At 48.1% G+C, this 18,851-nt stretch overlaps 1 protein-coding gene across 1 annotated transcript in view; it reads right to left on the reverse strand.

The window, feature by feature from the left end:
• Window positions 1-360: 360 nt before the first annotated feature.
• Window positions 361-18,851, reverse strand: part of LOC127586543 (cornifelin homolog) — a 21,983-nt gene continuing 3,492 nt past the window's right edge. The window contains exons 2-4 of the mRNA XM_052044578.1: window positions 5,346-5,478; window positions 3,540-3,718; window positions 361-1,318 (exon numbers count right to left, since the gene is read on the reverse strand). Coding sequence (XP_051900538.1) covers window positions 1,115-1,318; window positions 3,540-3,718; window positions 5,346-5,469 — 507 coding nt within the window. The 5' untranslated portion in view covers window positions 5,470-5,478 and the 3' untranslated portion in view covers window positions 361-1,114. The remainder of the gene's footprint in view (window positions 1,319-3,539; window positions 3,719-5,345; window positions 5,479-18,851) is intronic.

Raw genomic sequence — 18,851 nt, forward strand, 5'->3', positions numbered from 1 at the left:
ACCTTACTTTGTACTGAGATTGGTTGTGTTGTATTGACAGGATGAAGGGTCCGTGTGTGTGTGTGTGTGTGTGTGTGTGTGTCTATGTTTGTATCTGTGTTGTGTGTGTCTGTGTGTGTGTATATATTTTACTGTGTGTCTGTGTGTACTTGAGTGTTTTACTGTGTGTGTCTGTGTGTGTTTCTGTGTGTGTGTCCATGTGTGTTTGTGTGTGTCTCTGTGTATGTGTGTGTGTATATGTCTGTGTCTATGTTTGTATCTGCGTCATGTACGTGTTTGTGTGTGTGTATATTTCTGTGTGTTTGTGTGTATTACTGTGCGTGTGTGTTGGTGTGTGTGTTACTCTGTGTGTGTGTGTGACTGCATGTGCTTCTCTATGTGTCTATGTGTGTTTTTCTGTGTGTGTGTCCATGTGTGAGTGTGCCTGTGTGTGCGTGGGTGTGGGTGTGTGGGTGTGTGGGTGTGTGGGTGGGCGTGTGTGTGTGTGTGTGTGGGTGTGTGTGTGTGGGTGTGAGATTCTCTGTGTGTGGTCAGGGTATGTCAGTGTTGAGAGAGTGATCAAGTGTGCATGTGTGCAGGTTCTGGTCTACAAATGTTTCCGACCTTCTTGCCATGAGATTGAGACCTTGTTCTGTCCAACTCATGTGGTGGGTATTGTGTAACAATCACCCCCGTGGTAAAAGGATTCACCCAATTAGCCTGTTTGAAGCAGGTAGGCTGCTATGTGATACAGTGGGCTCTAACTAATCTCGATTAGGTTTTACAATCAAATACACAGATTCACAGTCAATGTAGAGATATCACCCTGAGAGAGAGAGGGACTGAGAGACAGTGTACAGATATCCCCTGAGAGAGAGGGACTGAGGGACACCAGTCAATGTAGAGATATCACTCTGAGGGAGAGGGACGGAGAGACACCGGTCAGTGTACAGATACCCCCCTGAGAGAGAGGAACTGAGAGACACCGGTCAATGAAGAGATATCACCCTGAGAGAGAGGGACTGAGAGACACCGGTCAATGTGTGACAGAGAAAGAGTAGTCCAACAAACATTGCAGTTATTTAGAACTTCTATTGCCATGCATAGATTATTTTCTCGGCCATTTTGCATAGCTTTATTTTGGGTACTGAGGGACCACTTGATTGGATGGCTGGGGTACGTACACCGGCTGGGGAACGTAGGTCGGGTGGGGCAACATGGAGGTGGTAGCGTTGACGATGGTCACTTGCTTCTTGCGCTCTTTCATTTCTCTGGCGATTTGGCACCATCCACAGCTGAGACACCAGTACATAATACAGCAGTCATTGCAGATGGAGCCCTGGGCGAAGGAACAGGATCATCTATCAGTGATTAACCTTCAAAGAGTCAATCGCGCAGGTCCACGTAACCCTCTGTTGTGAAACAGATTCGAGGTCTCAAAGGGCAAGGACCCTTGCATCTTTCACCACGCCCTCCCCGCAAACCCACAGCCCGCAAAGAGGTGGGCGACCGTCTCGTCCCCAGCACAGTCCTCCCGGGGGCAGCATGCACCAAACCTGATATACTCGTGATTGAGGGCACGGAGTAATTGATCCCTGGGTTTGCTATACGATCCAACAAGAGGGGGCAGTGTAACGCTATTACAACGCCAGCAACGTGGGTTCAATTCCCGACACTGTCTGTAAGGAGTTTGTACGTTCTCCCCGTGTCTGCGTGGGATTCCTCCGGGTGCCCCGGTTTCCTCCCACATTCCAAAGACGTACGGGTTAGGAAGTTGTGGGCGTGCTATGTTGGCGCCGGAAGCGTGGCGACACTTGCGGGCTGCCCCCAGAACACTCTACACAAAAGATGCATTTCACTGTGTGTTTCGATGCACATGTGGCTAATAAAAGATATCTATCTTATCTGAACTATCCTGTACTTTTTAGAATGAGAGGTGTCTTCAGAGTAACAAGCAAAATCTTTGCAGGACTTATCAGGGCAGAGGTTTTCCCCTGGCAGTGGTTTGTAGAACAAGGAGCCGCTTCCTCAGAATAAGAGGTCGGCCATTAGGTGCCGAGGTGGGAAGAGATTTTTCACTTGGGAGCTGGAGAATTTCTTTGAAATTCTCTGCCTGAGGAGGTTGTGGAGGACTCACTGAGTGAATTCTGGCCAGCGATAAGGAGATCTTAGACACAAGAGATTCTGTAGATTCTGGAATCTGGAACAACACAGGAGGTCGGGCAGCATCCGTGGAGGGAAATGGACAGTCGATGTTTCGGGTCGAGACCCTTCATCATTCACCTGTCCTTGTCGCAACACCAGCTCCTGCCTCAGCCACAGCCCAAACAGGCAGCATCCATTAACCCCAAGGCTCTTCCCTCCATGGGGTGACCACGTCAGCAGGCAGCTGACTGGGAAAAGAGCCAAGTTCGTGTGTGTGTGTGTGTGTGTGTGTGTGTGTGTGTGTGTGTGTGTGTGTGTGTGTGTGTGTGTGTGTGTGTGTGTGTGTGTGTGTGTGTGTGTGTGTGTGTGTGTGTGTGTGTATGTGTGTGTGTGTGCTGGAGGACCTCAGCAGGTCAGGCAGCATCTTCAGGTCAGTCAATGCTTCTCCCCTCTTCCCTTCCAGTCCTGATGAAGGGTCTCGACCCGAAACGTCGACTGTTCATTTCCCTGCATGGACTCTGCCCGACCCGCTGAGTTCCTCCAGCGTGTATTTGTGATCAGGTGATCCTCAGAGATTGAGGGATTGCTGGCCAGTGCAGGGGAGTGGTGCTGAGGCAGGAAATCGGCCGTGATCTCATTGAGGGATAGAACAGTGGGGAGGGGGCCAAATAGCCTCCTTCGGCTTCTGATTCTCATGTTTCCCAGTGACATGGGGTCAGGATGGTAGAATCATGCGGCACAGAAATAGGGACGTAGTCCCACCTCGTTCCTGCTGACCGTGATGTCCACTCACACCAATCCGAACTGCCTGCTGACTTACACAGAACATCGAACAGTACAGCACAGGAACAGGCCCTTCGGCCCACAATGTTGTGCTGAACTGATTAAACGAGTTATTAAACGCCTAACTAAACCAATCCCCTTCTGCCTACTCCCTCCGTAGTAGTCTCCCTCCATCTCCCTCCGTTCTCCGCACTTTCTCCAACAGCCTCGCTAACCCCACCATTGTATCTGCCTCCATCACCTCCTCTGGTCGCTCGGAATGGAAAACTGACCCCTTCAGTTCTTTAACTTTCTCCCCTCTCTCCTTAAACCTGTGCCCTCTAGTTCTGGGCTCTTGGAAGAAAAGATTCTGGCTACTCACATTACCTCTGCCCCTCATAATTTTATAAACGTCTGTAAATTCAGCCCTCAGCCTCCTGCGTTCCAGGGAGAATTTACCAAGAGAGGGAGAGGGAGAGACAGAGAGAGAGTAAGGGGGGGGGGGGGGGGGAGAGAGAGGGAGAGGGAGAAAGAGAGAGAGAGGTGGGGGGTGAAGGGCCAGCCGTCAGTGAGAGGGAGGTGGCAGTGATGGGGTTCTCCCGATCTGGGATGTTTGGCTCGGGCTCACACCACACTGGGAAGTTTGGTCTTACATGGATGTTGTATCTCTCGCGGGTGGCCACTCGCATGGCGAGGGAGATCGGAGGGATAGCGGTGGCGTAGTAGCCACAAGCGTTGCAGGTGACGTCCAGCAGCGGCAGGCAGAGGCACTCCCCAAACTCATCGGCCGTCTTGCACATGAAGCAGGGCAGGCACCAGAAGGCCAGGCAACCTGGGGAGCACAGGGAATAGGTCAGCACTGGCCCACAGGGGTCACACTCACACACTCACACTCACTCACACTCACACACTCACACTCACACACTCACACTCACACTCACACTCACACTCTCACACTCACACTCACACACTCACACACACACACACACTCACACTCGACACCACACTCACACACACTCACACACTCACACTCGACACCACACTCACACACACTCACACACACTCAATTTTTGTTTAATTTATGTTTTTCTTGTGAATGCTGCTTATCTGGTGCTCTGTGCCTGTGATGCTGCTGCAAGTAAGTTTTTCATTGCACCTGTGCACACACGGACTTGTGCAGATGGCAATAAACTCGACTTTTGACTTTGAGTCCATTCCATCCACCAAGTACCCAGTTTTACACTAATCCTATCCTAACCCATTTCGTTCTCCCCACATTCCCATCAGATCCTCCCAGGTTCTACCCCTCATCCGCACACTAGGGGGACAATTCACAGCGGCCGATTAACCCACCAACCCCGCACGTCATTGGGATGTGGGAGGAAACTGGAGCACCAGAGGGGAACCCACACGGTCACAGGGAGAACGTGCAAACTCCACACACACACACACACACACACACACACACACACACACACACACACACACACACACACACACACACACACACACACACACACACACACACAGAGCGCCGGGGGTCGGGATTGAACCGGGGTTACTGGAGCTGTGAGGCAGCGGCTTGACCCACTGCACCACAGATGCTAAATAAGTCTGACAGGTTGACTCATGGAGGAAGTGCTGCCTTCTGGTTTCGTTTCTTTCTCAGTTCTATAAATACATTGAAAATGCAGATAAACCGGATTCAAAATCTTGTTCGTGCCTCTGGTCAGGTTGTCACTCAGGAGGTGATCAGACACTCCCTGACACACTTCTCCCCTGTATCTGTGGCCCACCTGCCCGAGGCTCAGTTACCTGCTCTGCTAGGAAGTGAATGGGTTAAACTAGGAGCTTGCTCTGCTCTGATTCCAGTGGGAGGGGCTGACAGGGGCAGCTGGAGGGAGGAGAAGGTCACTGTAGGTGGGGATGAAGGAGAAGCAGGGCAGCACTGATGTACACTGTTCATGGACTGTGTGTGTGTGTCTGTACTGTGTGTCTGTAATGTGTCTGACTGTGTGTGGCTCTGTGTGTGTGTACGCATGTGCACACGTATGTGCATATGTGTGCGTATATATGTGTGTGTGTGTCTGTAATGTGCCTGGCTGTGTGTGTGGCTGTGTGTGTGTGTGTGTCTGTAATGTGTCTGGCTGTATGTGTGGCTCTGTGTGTGTGTGTGTGTGTGTGTGTAGGTCGACATTTAGGAATGCAAATAAATGAGTGGCATGCACCTCTTCCCGTGTATGTACGCAAGGGTGTAGGTGCGTGTGTCTGCGAGTGTGCACATGACACGCGTGGCCGTGTATGTCCCTGTGACGAGCCCACGCACCAGGGCCACCTCGATCTCCCCCTCCCCCCCCAAGCCGCTGCCTCGGCTGAGGTGACCACGGGGCTGCACTGTAGGCAGGGAGTGGCACGGGCAGGGACCAGGGAGTGGGGGGAGGACGCGCGGAGGTACGTACAGATGCCGCAGTCGTCACAACAGTCGCAGATGCCTGTACTCCAGCCTTGCCTCTGGTTGGTGACCACGGTGGTGGTGGTGGTGGTCATCTGCGGCTGGGAGACCACCACGACGGGGGATGCCATGGCTGATCGCTGGAGGGAGAGAAAGGCCAGAGCTTAGTTCGAAGACGGGCTCAGAGATCGGGACTGCTCCTCACCTCCTCCAGCCCCCTACATTAGTGATTGGTTTATTATTGTTGCATGTACCAAGGTAATCCAATTCCCAATGAGGACAGCGTCCAGTTGAGGGTCATGTTGGATTCGACTGTTTTAAGTAGTTTCTTTAAAATGTATAATGTTTAATGCACCTCAAGGGGCTGCACAAGGGATGGCCACTTCCCAGCTTATTGGTTCGTCCATCAGGTGAATACGCGTTTTCTCATTGGTTGGTTTTGCCACAGGGATCTAATAGGATCCCTGATTGGATGATTGTTAGGAGTACCCCTTACCTTTTATACCAGGTATAAAAGGTGTTTTTTTGTTAATCGCTTATCTCTCTCTCTTGCCTCTATCTCTCTCTTGATCTCTTCCCCCCCAGCCGCCCGGCCCGAGCTCATCCTTAGTTCCTTTTGTCTCGGCTCATCTCCCAGTAATAAAGCCAGTGCCATGTGCTCTGTGACTTGTTTTTTTGCCTTAAACTTTTCCAATAAAACTTTGTGAAGCACCAAGTTGTTTCCAACTCATTCTTGGACTCCCGAAAGAACCTGCGGATTCGAAAGTAACCGGGTCCGACAGTCACAAGGATGATCCCAGGAACAAAAGGCTTGATGTATGAGGAGCGTTTGATGTCCCTGGGCCTGTACTCACTGGAGTTCAGAAGGACGAGGGGGGGATCTCATTGAAACCTCTCGGATACTGAAAGGCCTGGATAGAGCGGACGTGGAGAGGATGTTTCCATCAGTGGGAGAGTCCAGGATCCGAGGGCACAGCCTCAGGATAAAAGGACGTCCCTTTAGAACTGAGATGAGGAGGAATTTCTTCAGCCAGAGAGTGGTGAATCCGTGGAATTTGTTGCCGCAGAGGGCTGTGGAGGCCAAGTCATTGGGTGTATTTAAGGCAGAGATTGATAGGTTCTTGATTGGTAAGGTGGGGGGGGGGGGGGGTTAAGGGTTACAGGGAGAAGGCGGGAGAATGAGGTTGACAAAAAAAATCAGCCATGTTTGAATGGCGGAGCAGACTCGATGGGCCGAATGGCCTAATTCTGCTCCTATATCTTATGGTCTTATGGTACAGTGAAAATCTTTGCTTTGCATGCCATCCATACAGATCATTTCGTCACATCAGTGCATTGAGGGTAGTACATAGGAAAACAATAACAGAATGCAGAATAAGGTGTTACGGTTATAGAGAAAGTGCAGTGCAGGCAGACAATAAGATGCAAGGCCATAACGAGGTAAATTGTGAGGTCAAGAGTCAATCTGAGTGTACTAGGGGACTGTTCAATAGTCTTATAACAGTGGGATAGAAGCTGTTCTTGAGCCTGGAGGTACGTGCTTTCAGGCTTTTGTATCTTCTGCGCAATGGGAGGGGGGAGAAGAGAGAATGTCCAAGGTGGGAGGGGTCTTTGATTATGTTGGCTGCTTCACCGGGGCAGTGGGAAGTGTAGACAGAGTCTGCGGAGGGGATGTCAGTGATAATAACCTGATTCTGATTCTGATTCAGATTCAGTTCCTCAAGTGTGGTCTAACCAAGCATCTGCACAAATTTAGCGCAACATCTCTGAATTTCTGTTCCACCTCTGTGGTTGTGGACTGCAAGGGTTTTCTTTACTGGCTTTCTACCCTGCATTACCAGCTTGAACAAGGGAACTTTACTTCCTATAAGGCAAAACCTAACAGCATAAATGGCAGTGTTGCTTCTCTCCCTGATGAACTCAATGCCTTTTATGCACGCTTCGAAAGGGAGAATAACACTACACCTGTGCGAATCCCCACAGCGTCTGGTGACCCTGTGATCTCTGTCTCGGAGGCCGACGTCAGAGCATCCTTTAAGAGGGTGAACCCTCGCAAGGTGTCAGGCCCCGACGGTGTCGACCAATCGGCCGGAGTATTCAAGGATGTCTACAACCTCTCACCGCTGTGCTCTGAGGTTCCCATCTGCTTCAAAAGGACATCAATCATACCGGCGCCCAAGAAGAGCAGGGTGAGCTGCCTCAACGACTATCACCTGGTAGCACTCACATCTACTGTGATGAAGTGCTTTGAGAGGTTGGTCATGGACCTGAGCAAGGACCTGGACCTGCTGCAATTTGCCTACCGCCACAACAGATCTGCAGTGAATGCAATCTCACTGGCCCTCCACTTGGCTTTGGAGCACCTAGACAACAGCAAAACACACGTCAGGCTGCTGTTTATAGACTACAACTCAGCATTCAACACCATCATCCCCTCAGTACTAATCAACAAGCTATAAAATCCGGGCCTCCGTACCTCCCTCTGCAACTGAAGGATCCAGTGACTTCCTTATTGGGAGCCCACAGTCAGTGCGGATCAGTAGTAACATCTCCTCCTTGCTGACAATCAAAACAGGCGGACCTCAAGGATGCGTGCTTAGCTCACTGCTCTACCCTCTCTACACTCATGGCTGTGTGGCTAGGCACAGCTCAAACGCCATCTATAAGTTCGCCAATGACACCACTGTTGTTGGCAGAATCTCAGGTGGCGAGGATAAGATGAGATATCTTTATTAGTCACGCGTACATCGAAACACACAGTGAAATGCACCTTTTGCGTAGGGTGTTCTGAGGGCAGCCCGCAAGTGTCGCCACGCTTCCGGCGCCGACATAACATGCCCACGACTTCCTAACCCATCCATCTTTGGAATGTGGGAGGAAACCGGAGCACCCGGAGGAAACCCACGCAGACACAAGGAGAAGGTACAAACTCCTTACAGACAGTGGCGGGAATTGAACCTGGGTTGCTGGCGCTTTAATAGCATCATGCTAACCACTACACTACCGTGCAGTGTAGTGTACAGACGTACAGGAGTGACATAGGTCGGCTGGTTGGGTGGTGTCACAACAACAACCTCGCACTCAGCGTCAGCAAGACCAAGGAATTGATTGTGGACTTCAGGAAGGGGAAGTCAGGAGAACACACACCAGTCCTCACTGAGGGGTCAGCAGTGGAAAGGGGGAGCAGCTTCAAGTTCCTGGGTGTCAACATCTCAGAGGATCTACTTCATTAGGAGTTTGAGGAGATTCGGTACGTCACCAAAGATTCTTACAAATTTCTACAAATGTACGATGGAGAACATTCTAACTGGTTGCATCGCCGCGTGGTATGGAGGCTCCAATGCGCAGGATCACAAGAGGCTGCAGAGGGTTGTAGACTCAGCCAGCTCCATCAGGGTTACAACCCTCCCCACCATCGAGGACATCTTCAAGAAGGCGGTGCCTCAAGAAGGCAGCATCCATCACTGAGGACCCTCACCATCCGGGACGTGCCCTCTTCACGTTACTACCATAGGGGAGGAGGTACAGGAGACTGAAGACCCACACTCAACGATTCAGGAACAGCTTCTTCCCCTCCGCCATCAGATTTCTGAACGGCCCATGAACCCATGAACACTACCTCGTTATTCCTTCTTTTTGCACTATTTATTTATGTAAATCATTGTAATTTTATGTCTTAGTGCAGCTCTGCTGCCATAAGACAATGCATTTCACGTTATATAAATCAGTGATAATAAACCTGATTCTGATTCAGTTCTTCAAGTGCAGTCTAACCAAGATTTTGTATGAATTTAACACAACATCTCTGAATTTCAGTTGCACCTCTGTGGTGGTGGACTGCAGGGATTTTCTTTATTGACTTTCTTCCCTTTGTCAACTCTACTGCCCAGACCGAACTCTTCCGCAAACTTTGCAGCGAAATCCTGACTCCTGAGGCCCAGACGGTTCACGTAAAGGTGAATAGACCATAAGATATAGGAGCAGAATTCGGTCATTCGGCCCATCGAGTCTGCTCCGCCATTCTAGCGTGGCTGATTTCTTTTCTCAACCCCATTCTCCCGTCTTCTCCCCGTAACCCTTACCAATCAAGAACCTGTCAATCTCTGCCTTAAATACACCCAATGACTTGGCCTCCACCGCCCTCTGTGGCAACGAATTCCACAGATTCACTGCCCGCTCGCTGAAGAAATTCCTCCTCATCTCAGTTCTAAAGGGACGTCCCTTCATTCTGAGGCTGTGCCCTCGGATCCTGATGGAATCATCCTCTCTTCATCCGCTGTATCCAGGTCTTTGGTAGAAGAAATAAAGGGGCAGACTATTATTTAGATGGGGAGAAAATTCAAAATTCAGAGATACAAAGGGACTTGGGAGTCCTCGTGCAGGATACCCTAAAAGTTAACCTCCAGGTTGAGTCAGTGGTGAAGAAGGCAAATACAACTTTGGCATTCATTTCTAGAGCAATAGAATATAAGAGCAGGGATGTGATGTTTGAGGCTCTATAAGGCATTGGTAAGACCTCACTTGGAGTACTGTGTGCAGTTTTGGGCTCCTTATTTAAGAAAGGATGTGCTGATGTTGGAGAGGGTTCAGAGAAGATTCACTAGAATGAGTCCAGGTATGAGAGGGTTAACATACGAGGAACGTTTGACGGCTCTTGGGCTGTACTCCTTGGAGTTCAGAAGAATGAGGGGGGACCTCTTAGAAACATTTTGAATGTTAAAAGAGTAGATGTGGCAAAGTTGTTTCCCATGGTAGGGGAGTCTAGTACAAGAGGCCACGACTTCAGGATTAAAGGGCACCCATTCAGAACAGAGATGCGGAGAAATTTCTTCAGCCAGAGAGTGGTGAATCTGTGGAATTTGTTGCCATGGGCGGCTGTGGAGGCAAAGTCATTGGGTGCACTTAAGGCAGAGATTGATAGGTATCTGAGTAGCCAGGGCATCAAGGGTTATGGTGAGAAGGTGGGGGAGTGGGGCTAAATGGGAGAGTGGATCAGCTCATGATAGAATGGCGGAGCAGACTCAATGGGCCGAATGGCCGACTTCTGCTCCTTTGTCCTATGGTCTTATAGTCTTTCAGTATAGCGGTGACCCAAGTGACAAATGGTGTGGAATACCACCCAGACAGCTTTTGTCTATCCAGTGTGGAAACTTAAAGGGATTAAACAAAGTCAACATGGCTTTGTGAAAGGGAAATATTGTCAGGCCAATTCACTGTGACAAGGTAACATGATAATGAGGAACTTGTGGGTATATTATATTAGATTTTCGGAGGGAGCTGGAGCAAAGCCAACAACCAAAACTTGTGGTGCGGAAGCTAATATATTTGCAGAGGTTGAAGTTTGGATGGTTAACGAGGCAAGAATAGTTGTTGCCGGGTTGTAATGAGGGGTGTGCTACAGCGATTGGTGCTTGGACTGTAACCTAAAGGCACCCTCCGGTATAAATTGGCAGGTGGCAGATAGATAGGGAGGAAAGTAAGTTGCAAAGAAGCCCAAGAGGGATATGGATTGGATAAACCAATGGGCAAAACCCTGGCAGATGGAGTGCATGGCCAGAAAATGTGAAGTTGTCCATCCTAGATGAGTCCTAGTGCACAATTCACCAAGAGCTAGTATGTACATACTTATAACTATTACAGCATAGAAGGACGCCATTCAGTCTACCAAATCCATGCCATTTCCCAGCAGAAAGTCCCACCAGATACCTTCTCTTCCCCTGTGTGTTGACACTTCCCGCTGCCTGAGGAAAGCAGCCAACATAATGAAGGATTGGTAAATTTTGATATATTATTGTCACATGTACCAAGGTGCAGTGAAAAACTTGGTTTTGCATGCCGTCCATACAGATCATTTCATCACATCAGTACATCGAGGTGAGAAGAAGCTACAGAATGCAGAACATAGTGTTACCCCTGCCACCCCGGACATTCTCCCTTCTCCACCTTCTGCCTAATGGCAGAAGGTACAAAAGCTTGAGAACACGTACCACCAGGTTCAAGGACAGCTTCTACCCTCTGTTATCAGACTCTTGAAAGGTATTGGTATTGGTTTATTATTGTCACTTGTACCAAGGTACAGTGAAAAACTTGTCTTGCATACCGATCGTACAGGTCAATTCATTACACAGTGCAGTTACATTGAGTTAGTACAGAGTGCATTGAGGTAGTACAGGTAAAAACAATAACAGTATAGAGTAAAGTGTCACAGCTACAGAGAAAGTGCAGTGCAATAAGGTGCAAGGTCACAACAAGGTAGATCGTGAGGTCAGAGCCCATCTTATCGTATAAGGGAACCGTTCAATAGTCTTATCTCACACGCTAACAGGTGAAGTCTTGATCTCCCAATCTACCTCGTTGTTGCCCTTGCGCCTTATTGTCTGCCTGCACTGCACTTTCTCTGTAACTGTAACACTACATTCTGCATTCTGCTTTCCTTTTGTACTACCTCGATGCACTTTTGGAATGAAAGTCTGGATGCATGCAAACAAAAGCTTTGCACTGTGTCTCGGAACATGTGACAATAATAAACCAGTAGTCCCCTACCCCTGCAAATTATCCTTCCGACAGTGAGCAGTGGGAAGGGTGAGCTGCTTCAAGTTCCTGGGCGTCAACATCTCAGAGGATCTATCCTGGGACCAACACATTGATGCAATCACGAAGAAGGCACGCCAGCAGCTCCACCTCATTAGGAGTTTGAGGAGGTTCGGTATGTCACCAAAGACACTTTCAAATTTCTACAGATGTACGGTGGAGAGCATTCCGACTTGTTGCATCACCGCCTGGTGTGGAGGCTCCAATGTGCAGGATCGCAAGAGGCTGCAGAGGGTTGTAGACTCAGCCAGCTCCATCATGGGCACAGCCCTCCCCGCCATCGAGGACATCTTCAAGAGGCGGTTCCTCAAGAAGGCGGCAACCATCACTGAGGACCCTCAACATGTTACTATCCTGCCCTCTTCTTTCTTTTTCAATCTTTTTATTAATTTTCAAATTAGTACAAAATAATATATATAACATTAGTAATTGTACATATGGTGCTGAGAGACCAGGATAGCAATCATAACAGTTAATATATAATCACAAGGAGTAAAAAAAAGTAATCTAGACCTCTCGTTCTCTTATTAAGTGAACAAATACAAAAGGAAAGATTGAAAAGAAGTGAAATTTAATTATATGAAAGAAGATCCCCCAAATCAAAAAAAAATAAACCAAAAAAAAACCGAAAAACGCCAAAACAAAAACTGGACTGACATTTCTTCAATTCAAACGAAAAGAAAACATTACTATGTCGTCAACTCTGCATTCAAGGGTTATTGAAAGGGATCTGAAAAAGGTCAGCTTATATCGTATGGAAATATTGAATAAATGGACTCCAAACTTCCTCATATTTAAGCGAAGGATCAACAGTACCACTCCTAATTTTTTCTAAGTTTAAACATGCTATAGTTTGAGAAAACCACTGAAAAGTGGTGGGAGGTGTTGGATCCTTCCATTTGAACAAAATGGATCGCTTGGCCATTAATGTGACAAAGGCGATCATACGACAAGCAGAAGCAGATAAATGGCCAGATTCCATCATTGGTAACCCAAAACTTGTAGTAATAGGATGAGGTTGTAAATCAATGTTCAATACAGATGAAATAATGTTAAAAATGTCTTTCCAATATTTTTCCAAAAGAGGACATGACCAAAACTTATGTGTCAGGGAAGCCACCTTCGAATTACATCTGTCACATACATCTATATGATGATAAAAATGGGCTAACTTGTCCTTGGACATATGGGTCCTGTGAACCACCTTAAACTGTATCAAAGAGTGTCTGGCACACATAGAAGGTGTATTAACTAATTGAAGAATTTTCTTCCACATCTCTGTAGGTAAAAGTGTCTGGAGTTCACTTTCCCATTTATTCTTAATTTTATCAAGTTCCTCTGAACGTATTTTCACAATCCAATCATAAACTATTGCTATCAGGCCCTTCTGATGAGGATTAAAACCTAAAATTTTTTCCCTAATTTCAATTTTATATAGTGTCAGAAAAGACGGTAAAGTAACTTTTAAAAAATTTCTAATCTGTAAATATTGAAAAAACTGTGATCTAGGCAGATTGTGTTTATTAGACAGGTGTTCAAAAGATAAAAGACAGTTATCAATGAATAAATCTTGAAAACATGTTATTCCCTTCATTCTCCAGAAGGAAAAGGCTGAGTCAATTCTAGATGGTTGAAAGAAAAAATTAGATTGAATAGGACGTGATAAATTAAATCTATTCAATCCAAAACAGTTACGAAATTGAAACCATATCCGTATTGTATGTTTAACTATCGGATTGGTCACTGTTTACTCAAGTTAGTAAGTGCAAAAGGGAATGAAGCTCCTAAAATAGAAACTAATGAAAATCCTTGCACTGATTCACACTCAAGGTGTACCCAACAGGGGCAATGAATTGCATCTAAATTTTGTGCCCAGAAAATTAAGTACCCTACCCTCTTCTCGTTACTACCATCGGGGAGGAGGTACAGGAGCCTGAAGACCCACACTCAACGTTTCAGGAACAGCTTCTTCCCCTCCACCATCAGATTTCCGAACGGCCCATGAACTCATGAACACTACCTTGTTATTCCTTTTTCTTTTGCACTACTTATTTTTGTAATTTATTTTAAGTTTATGTCTTTGCACTGCACTGCTGCCACAAAACAACAAATTTCACTTCATCTAAGTCAGTCATAAGAGACCTGATTCTGATTCAATCACCTACCAGCTCGTTGGGATGTGGAAGGAAACTAGAGAAAAAGTCACAGGGAGAACGTGCAAACTCCACACCACACACCACACACAGACAGCACCCGGAGGTCGGGATCGAACTCGGGTCTCTGGAGCTGTGAGGCAGCGGCTCTATCCTCTGCGTCACCAGGTTGCACAGGAAGTAAATAAAGAAACTAATCGGTGTTATTGTTTATTGCTAGGGGAACAGAAGACAAAAGCAGGAAGGTTTAGCTTCAGTTTTATTGTGCATTGATGAAACCATCTCAGTGTACAGTATTGGTCTTATTGTTAAGAAAGGACAGGCACAGGAAGAGTAGTGGGTTAGCATAACACTTTACAGCACCGGTGACCCAGATTCATATCCGGTCACTGTCTGTAAGGAGTTTATACGTTCTCCCCATGTCTGCGTGGGTTTCCGCCAGGTGCTCCGGTTTCCTCCCACATTCCAAAGACGTACAGGTTAGGAAGATGTGGGCATGCTATGTTGGCGCCGAAAACGTGGCGACACTTGCGGGCTGCCCACAGAACACTCTACGCAAAAGGATGTATTTCACTGTGTGTTTCAATGTTCGTGTAACTAATAAAGATATCTTATCTTATTTTAATGTGTTAAAGACAATTCAAGGGAAGGTTTATTCAACTAATGCCTGGAATGGTCAGGTTGCTTAATGAGGAAGGTTTGAGCAGGTTAGACTTGTTTCTGCTGGAGTCTAGAAGATTGAGAGGGGACTTGACCGAAACCACACAGGATGCTGAAATATTTCTGGCAGGTTGGATGTGTAGAGGGCGTTTCCCCCTGTGAGAGAACCTAGAATGAAACGTCACTGATTAAAGATCAGGGATTGCCCACCTACAACGGGGCAGAGTTGCCCGTTACCGATTCGGAAACCTCTTCCTCTGAAGAGTGGTTGGAGCAAAGCCTTTGGAAATTTTTAAGGCAGGGGGAAGTCAATTCTTGATAAGCAAGGGAGTGAAAGGTGGTCGGGGGTGGGTGGGGTGGCAGAACTGGGGTTACAGCCAGATCTGCTGTGATCTTATAGAAGGTGAGGCAGGTCTGAGGAGACAAGTGGCCTTGTCCTGCTCCTAATCCGTACATTTAACTCCTTTCTCTCTGCATTGCTTCAAATCCAGTTTACTCACAATCAGAATCAGGTTTATTATCACTGACATATGACATGATATGTGTTGTCTTACGGCGGCAGTACAGTGCAAAGACATAAAAATCGATAAATTACAAAAATAAATAAATAGTGCAAAAATAAAGGAATGATGAGGTAGTGGTCATAGGTTCATGGATCATTTAGAAATCTGATGAGTCTTCCGGCTCCTGTACCTCCTCCCAAATGTCCACTGTGAAACCTTGTCCAAGGTTTTCCAGAGATCCACGGAGACACAAGAGACTGCAGACGCTGGAATCTGGAGCAACAAACAATCTGCTGGAGGAAATCGGCGGGTCGAGCAGCATCTGTGGGGGGAGAGGACCTGTCAATGTTTCGGGTTGAAAACCCTGCAATGGGACATCGAGGCTCCTGATGCAGAATTTTCAACCCAAAATGTCACCAGCTCCTTTCCTCCCACAGATGCTGCTCGATCAGCTGAGTTCCAACAGCAGATCGTTAGTTTTCCCAGAGTTCTAGATATATCACATTTAGTGTGTCACCCTTGTCAACACTCATCTGTTGCACCCTCAAGAAGGTTGCTGAATTTTTCAACTGTATTCTCTATATATTTTTCTATTTCACCTTTTCAGTAAGGATTCCCTTTCCTTTCTCATTACAAATATTGAGCGAATTGGTCCACATTTTCCCAAATTGAGTACATTCCCCTGTTTTTCTTAGTCTGTGTTTGTTCTTCAGCTAGGTGGTGCTTTTGCAGAGGTGCATAGGGCGTGGGGGACTGGGTGCAGGGACGTCCCAACTGAGAAGTGGTTTGACAGGGATAAGGACCCGTGAAGGAGTTGTTCCCATTGGCGGATCAGCTGGGAACTGAGGGCCGTTAGTGCAAGGCGATGGTCGGAAGGAAACCCAAGAGACGTTGATCAGGGAGCAGAGGGATGAGGGGAGCTCACTCCCTTAGAGGGTGGTCACAGAGAGGGGCAGAGGTGGGGACGAGGGGAAGCCGGAAGGGGGAGAGGAAGGATTTGGGGATGAGGGGAGATGAGGAGGAGGCTCGAGTGTGGCACGCAGAGCAAGATGAGATAAACGGCACTCCCTCTGTGTCATGGTCCTTGTAATTATCTGTAATTCATAAAACACAATGTCCAATCTACAATGATATCTAATTCTAAATAATTCCATAGATACCACAGGCAAAATTACAGTACTGTCAATTAAGCCCTGAATTGAACTGTGTTGAGGAGTACAGTGGCACTTAATTGGCACCCTGGTCCATTCTAAGTTATGTAGGGGCTGCTTCCTTATGATAGACATGGGGTGATTAGAAATGTTACTGGGTGGAAGGAGTGCAGGGAACTGGGATTGGATGATAAAGGGAGGGGGGAGAGTGGGATTAGACTGGGTGGGATATTGTAGGGTGCAGAGAGAGAGGGTTAGACTGGGAGGGGTGGTAAAGAGTTGGCGGGGGGTTGAGAATTGATTGGGATGAGATTGGGTTGGGCGTTGGAGGAAAGGGTGAGTAGGATTGGTTAGGGTGGGTCGGTGGAGGACATGGGGAGACTCGGACTGGCTGGTGGGTCAAAGGATGGCAGGGTGGCGCAGCGGTTAGTGCGGCTGCCTCACAGCTCCAGCAACCCGGGTTCGAATCCGACCTCCGGCGCTGCGTGCGTGCGTGCGTGCGTGCGTGCGTGTGTGTGTAGAGTTTGCTCGTTCTCCCTGTGACCCTGTGGGTTTGCCCCGGTTCCCTCCCAAAAATGAGCTGGCCGTCAGTCGGGGTAAATGACGGGAGGAGCAAAGGGCAGTTGCTGGGCAGGTGGGAGAGGGAACGGGCTGCAGGGCTACAGGGACGTAAGGAGAGAGGGATGGATCGACATCTTCGAAGACTGGGGTGGGCTGTGCCGTTGGCGGGAAAGGGAGCGGGGGACTGAGGTTGTGCTCACTGGGTGAGACAGTGTAGGGTGCCGAGAGATGGGGATTAGACCGGGAGGGGTATTAATGGGCGAGGGGAGAGTGGGACAAGACCACAGGACACAAAGTATTATGAGACCTTAAGATAAGGAGCAGAATTATACATTCGGCCCATCGAGCCTGTTCTGCCATTCGATCCTGGGGATTCAGAGATTCTCCTGCATTCACCCTGTAACCCTTAACCCCCTTAACCAATCAAGAAGCTGTCAATCTCTGCCTTAAATACACCCAATGACTTGGCCTCCACCACCCTCCATGGTAACGAATTCCACAGATTCGCCGCCCTCTGGCTGAAGAAATTCCTCCTCATCTCAGTTCCAAAGGGACGTCCCTTTATTCTGAGGCTGTGCCCTTGGATCCTGGACTCTCCCACTGACGGAAACATCCTCCCCACGTCCGCTCTATCCAGACCTTTTAGTGTCCGGGAGGTTTATGAGATTCCGCCCCCCCCCCCCCCCCGATCCTTCTGAACTCCATCGAGTACAGTCCCAGAGACATCAAACGCTCCTCATAGAACCATAGAACATGGAACAGTACAGCAGAATACAGGCTCTTCGGCCCACCATGTTGTGCTGGCCTTTAAACCTCACCTAAGACTATCTAAACCCTTCCTCCCACATATCCTTCTACTTTAAGTTCCTCCATATGCTTATCTAGCAAACTTTTGAATTTGACCAATGTACCTGCCTCCACCACCGTCCCAGGCAGCGCATTCCACGCCCCAACCACTCTCTGGGTAAAAAACCTCCCTCTGATATCTCCTTTGAACTTCCCACCCATTACTTTAAAGCCATGCCCTCTTGTATTGAGCATTGGTGCCCTGGGAAAGAGGCGCTGGCTGTCCACTCTATCTATTCCTCTTAACATTTTGTACACCTCTATCACGTCTCCTCTCATCCTCCTCCTCTCCAAAGAGTAAAGCCCTAGCTCCTTTAGTCTCTCCTCATAATGCATACTCTCTAAACCAGGCAGCATCCTGGTAAATCTCCTCTGCACCCTTTCCAACGCTTCCACCTTCTTCCTATAATGAGGTGACCAGAACTGGACACAGTACATTAATCCTTTCATTCCTGAGATCATCCTCTGTACCAATACATCTTTCTTTAGAGATACAGGGCCCAAAATTGCTCACAGATTGTGTGGACAGTGGAACAAGATGTGTTGGGTGTGATGGGATGGAGGGTCTGAGCAGGGAGTGGACTGGGCTGGGTGACTGACATAGAAACTAGCAAACATCCTCCTCTCGAGCAGAAACGTTGTGTGCAGCCTCTGTACTGATGGGGCATAGTATGAGTGCAGTCCTTTGCACAAAGAGTGAGATTCTTCCTGGAACATTTACCACAGAGATAACCACAGGCAAATGGGACAGAGATCTGCACCTGGTGCTATTGACACCTTGCCCAACTTCCAGTCTCCACCTCCAGTGGTTTGCTGTTACACAATCCCTCGGGATCCATGGACACACTTGCCCTGCCTTCCCGAGCTGTGCGACTGGTTTTGCAACATTTGATACACTCCCTGCCCTTGGCGCCCTTCCTTTCTGTGCGGGGACGTATGCCTTCGCTTCCGAGGGAGTTGCACCCTATCGACCTCAGGACCATTCCGTGGGTGGGATCGTACTGTCCTGCCACCTCCCAGAAATACAACCCGCCCCCCCCCCACCCAA

This window comes from Pristis pectinata, chromosome 37, assembly GCF_009764475.1.
Source record: "Pristis pectinata isolate sPriPec2 chromosome 37, sPriPec2.1.pri, whole genome shotgun sequence".
NCBI lineage: Eukaryota > Metazoa > Chordata > Chondrichthyes > Rhinopristiformes > Pristidae > Pristis > Pristis pectinata.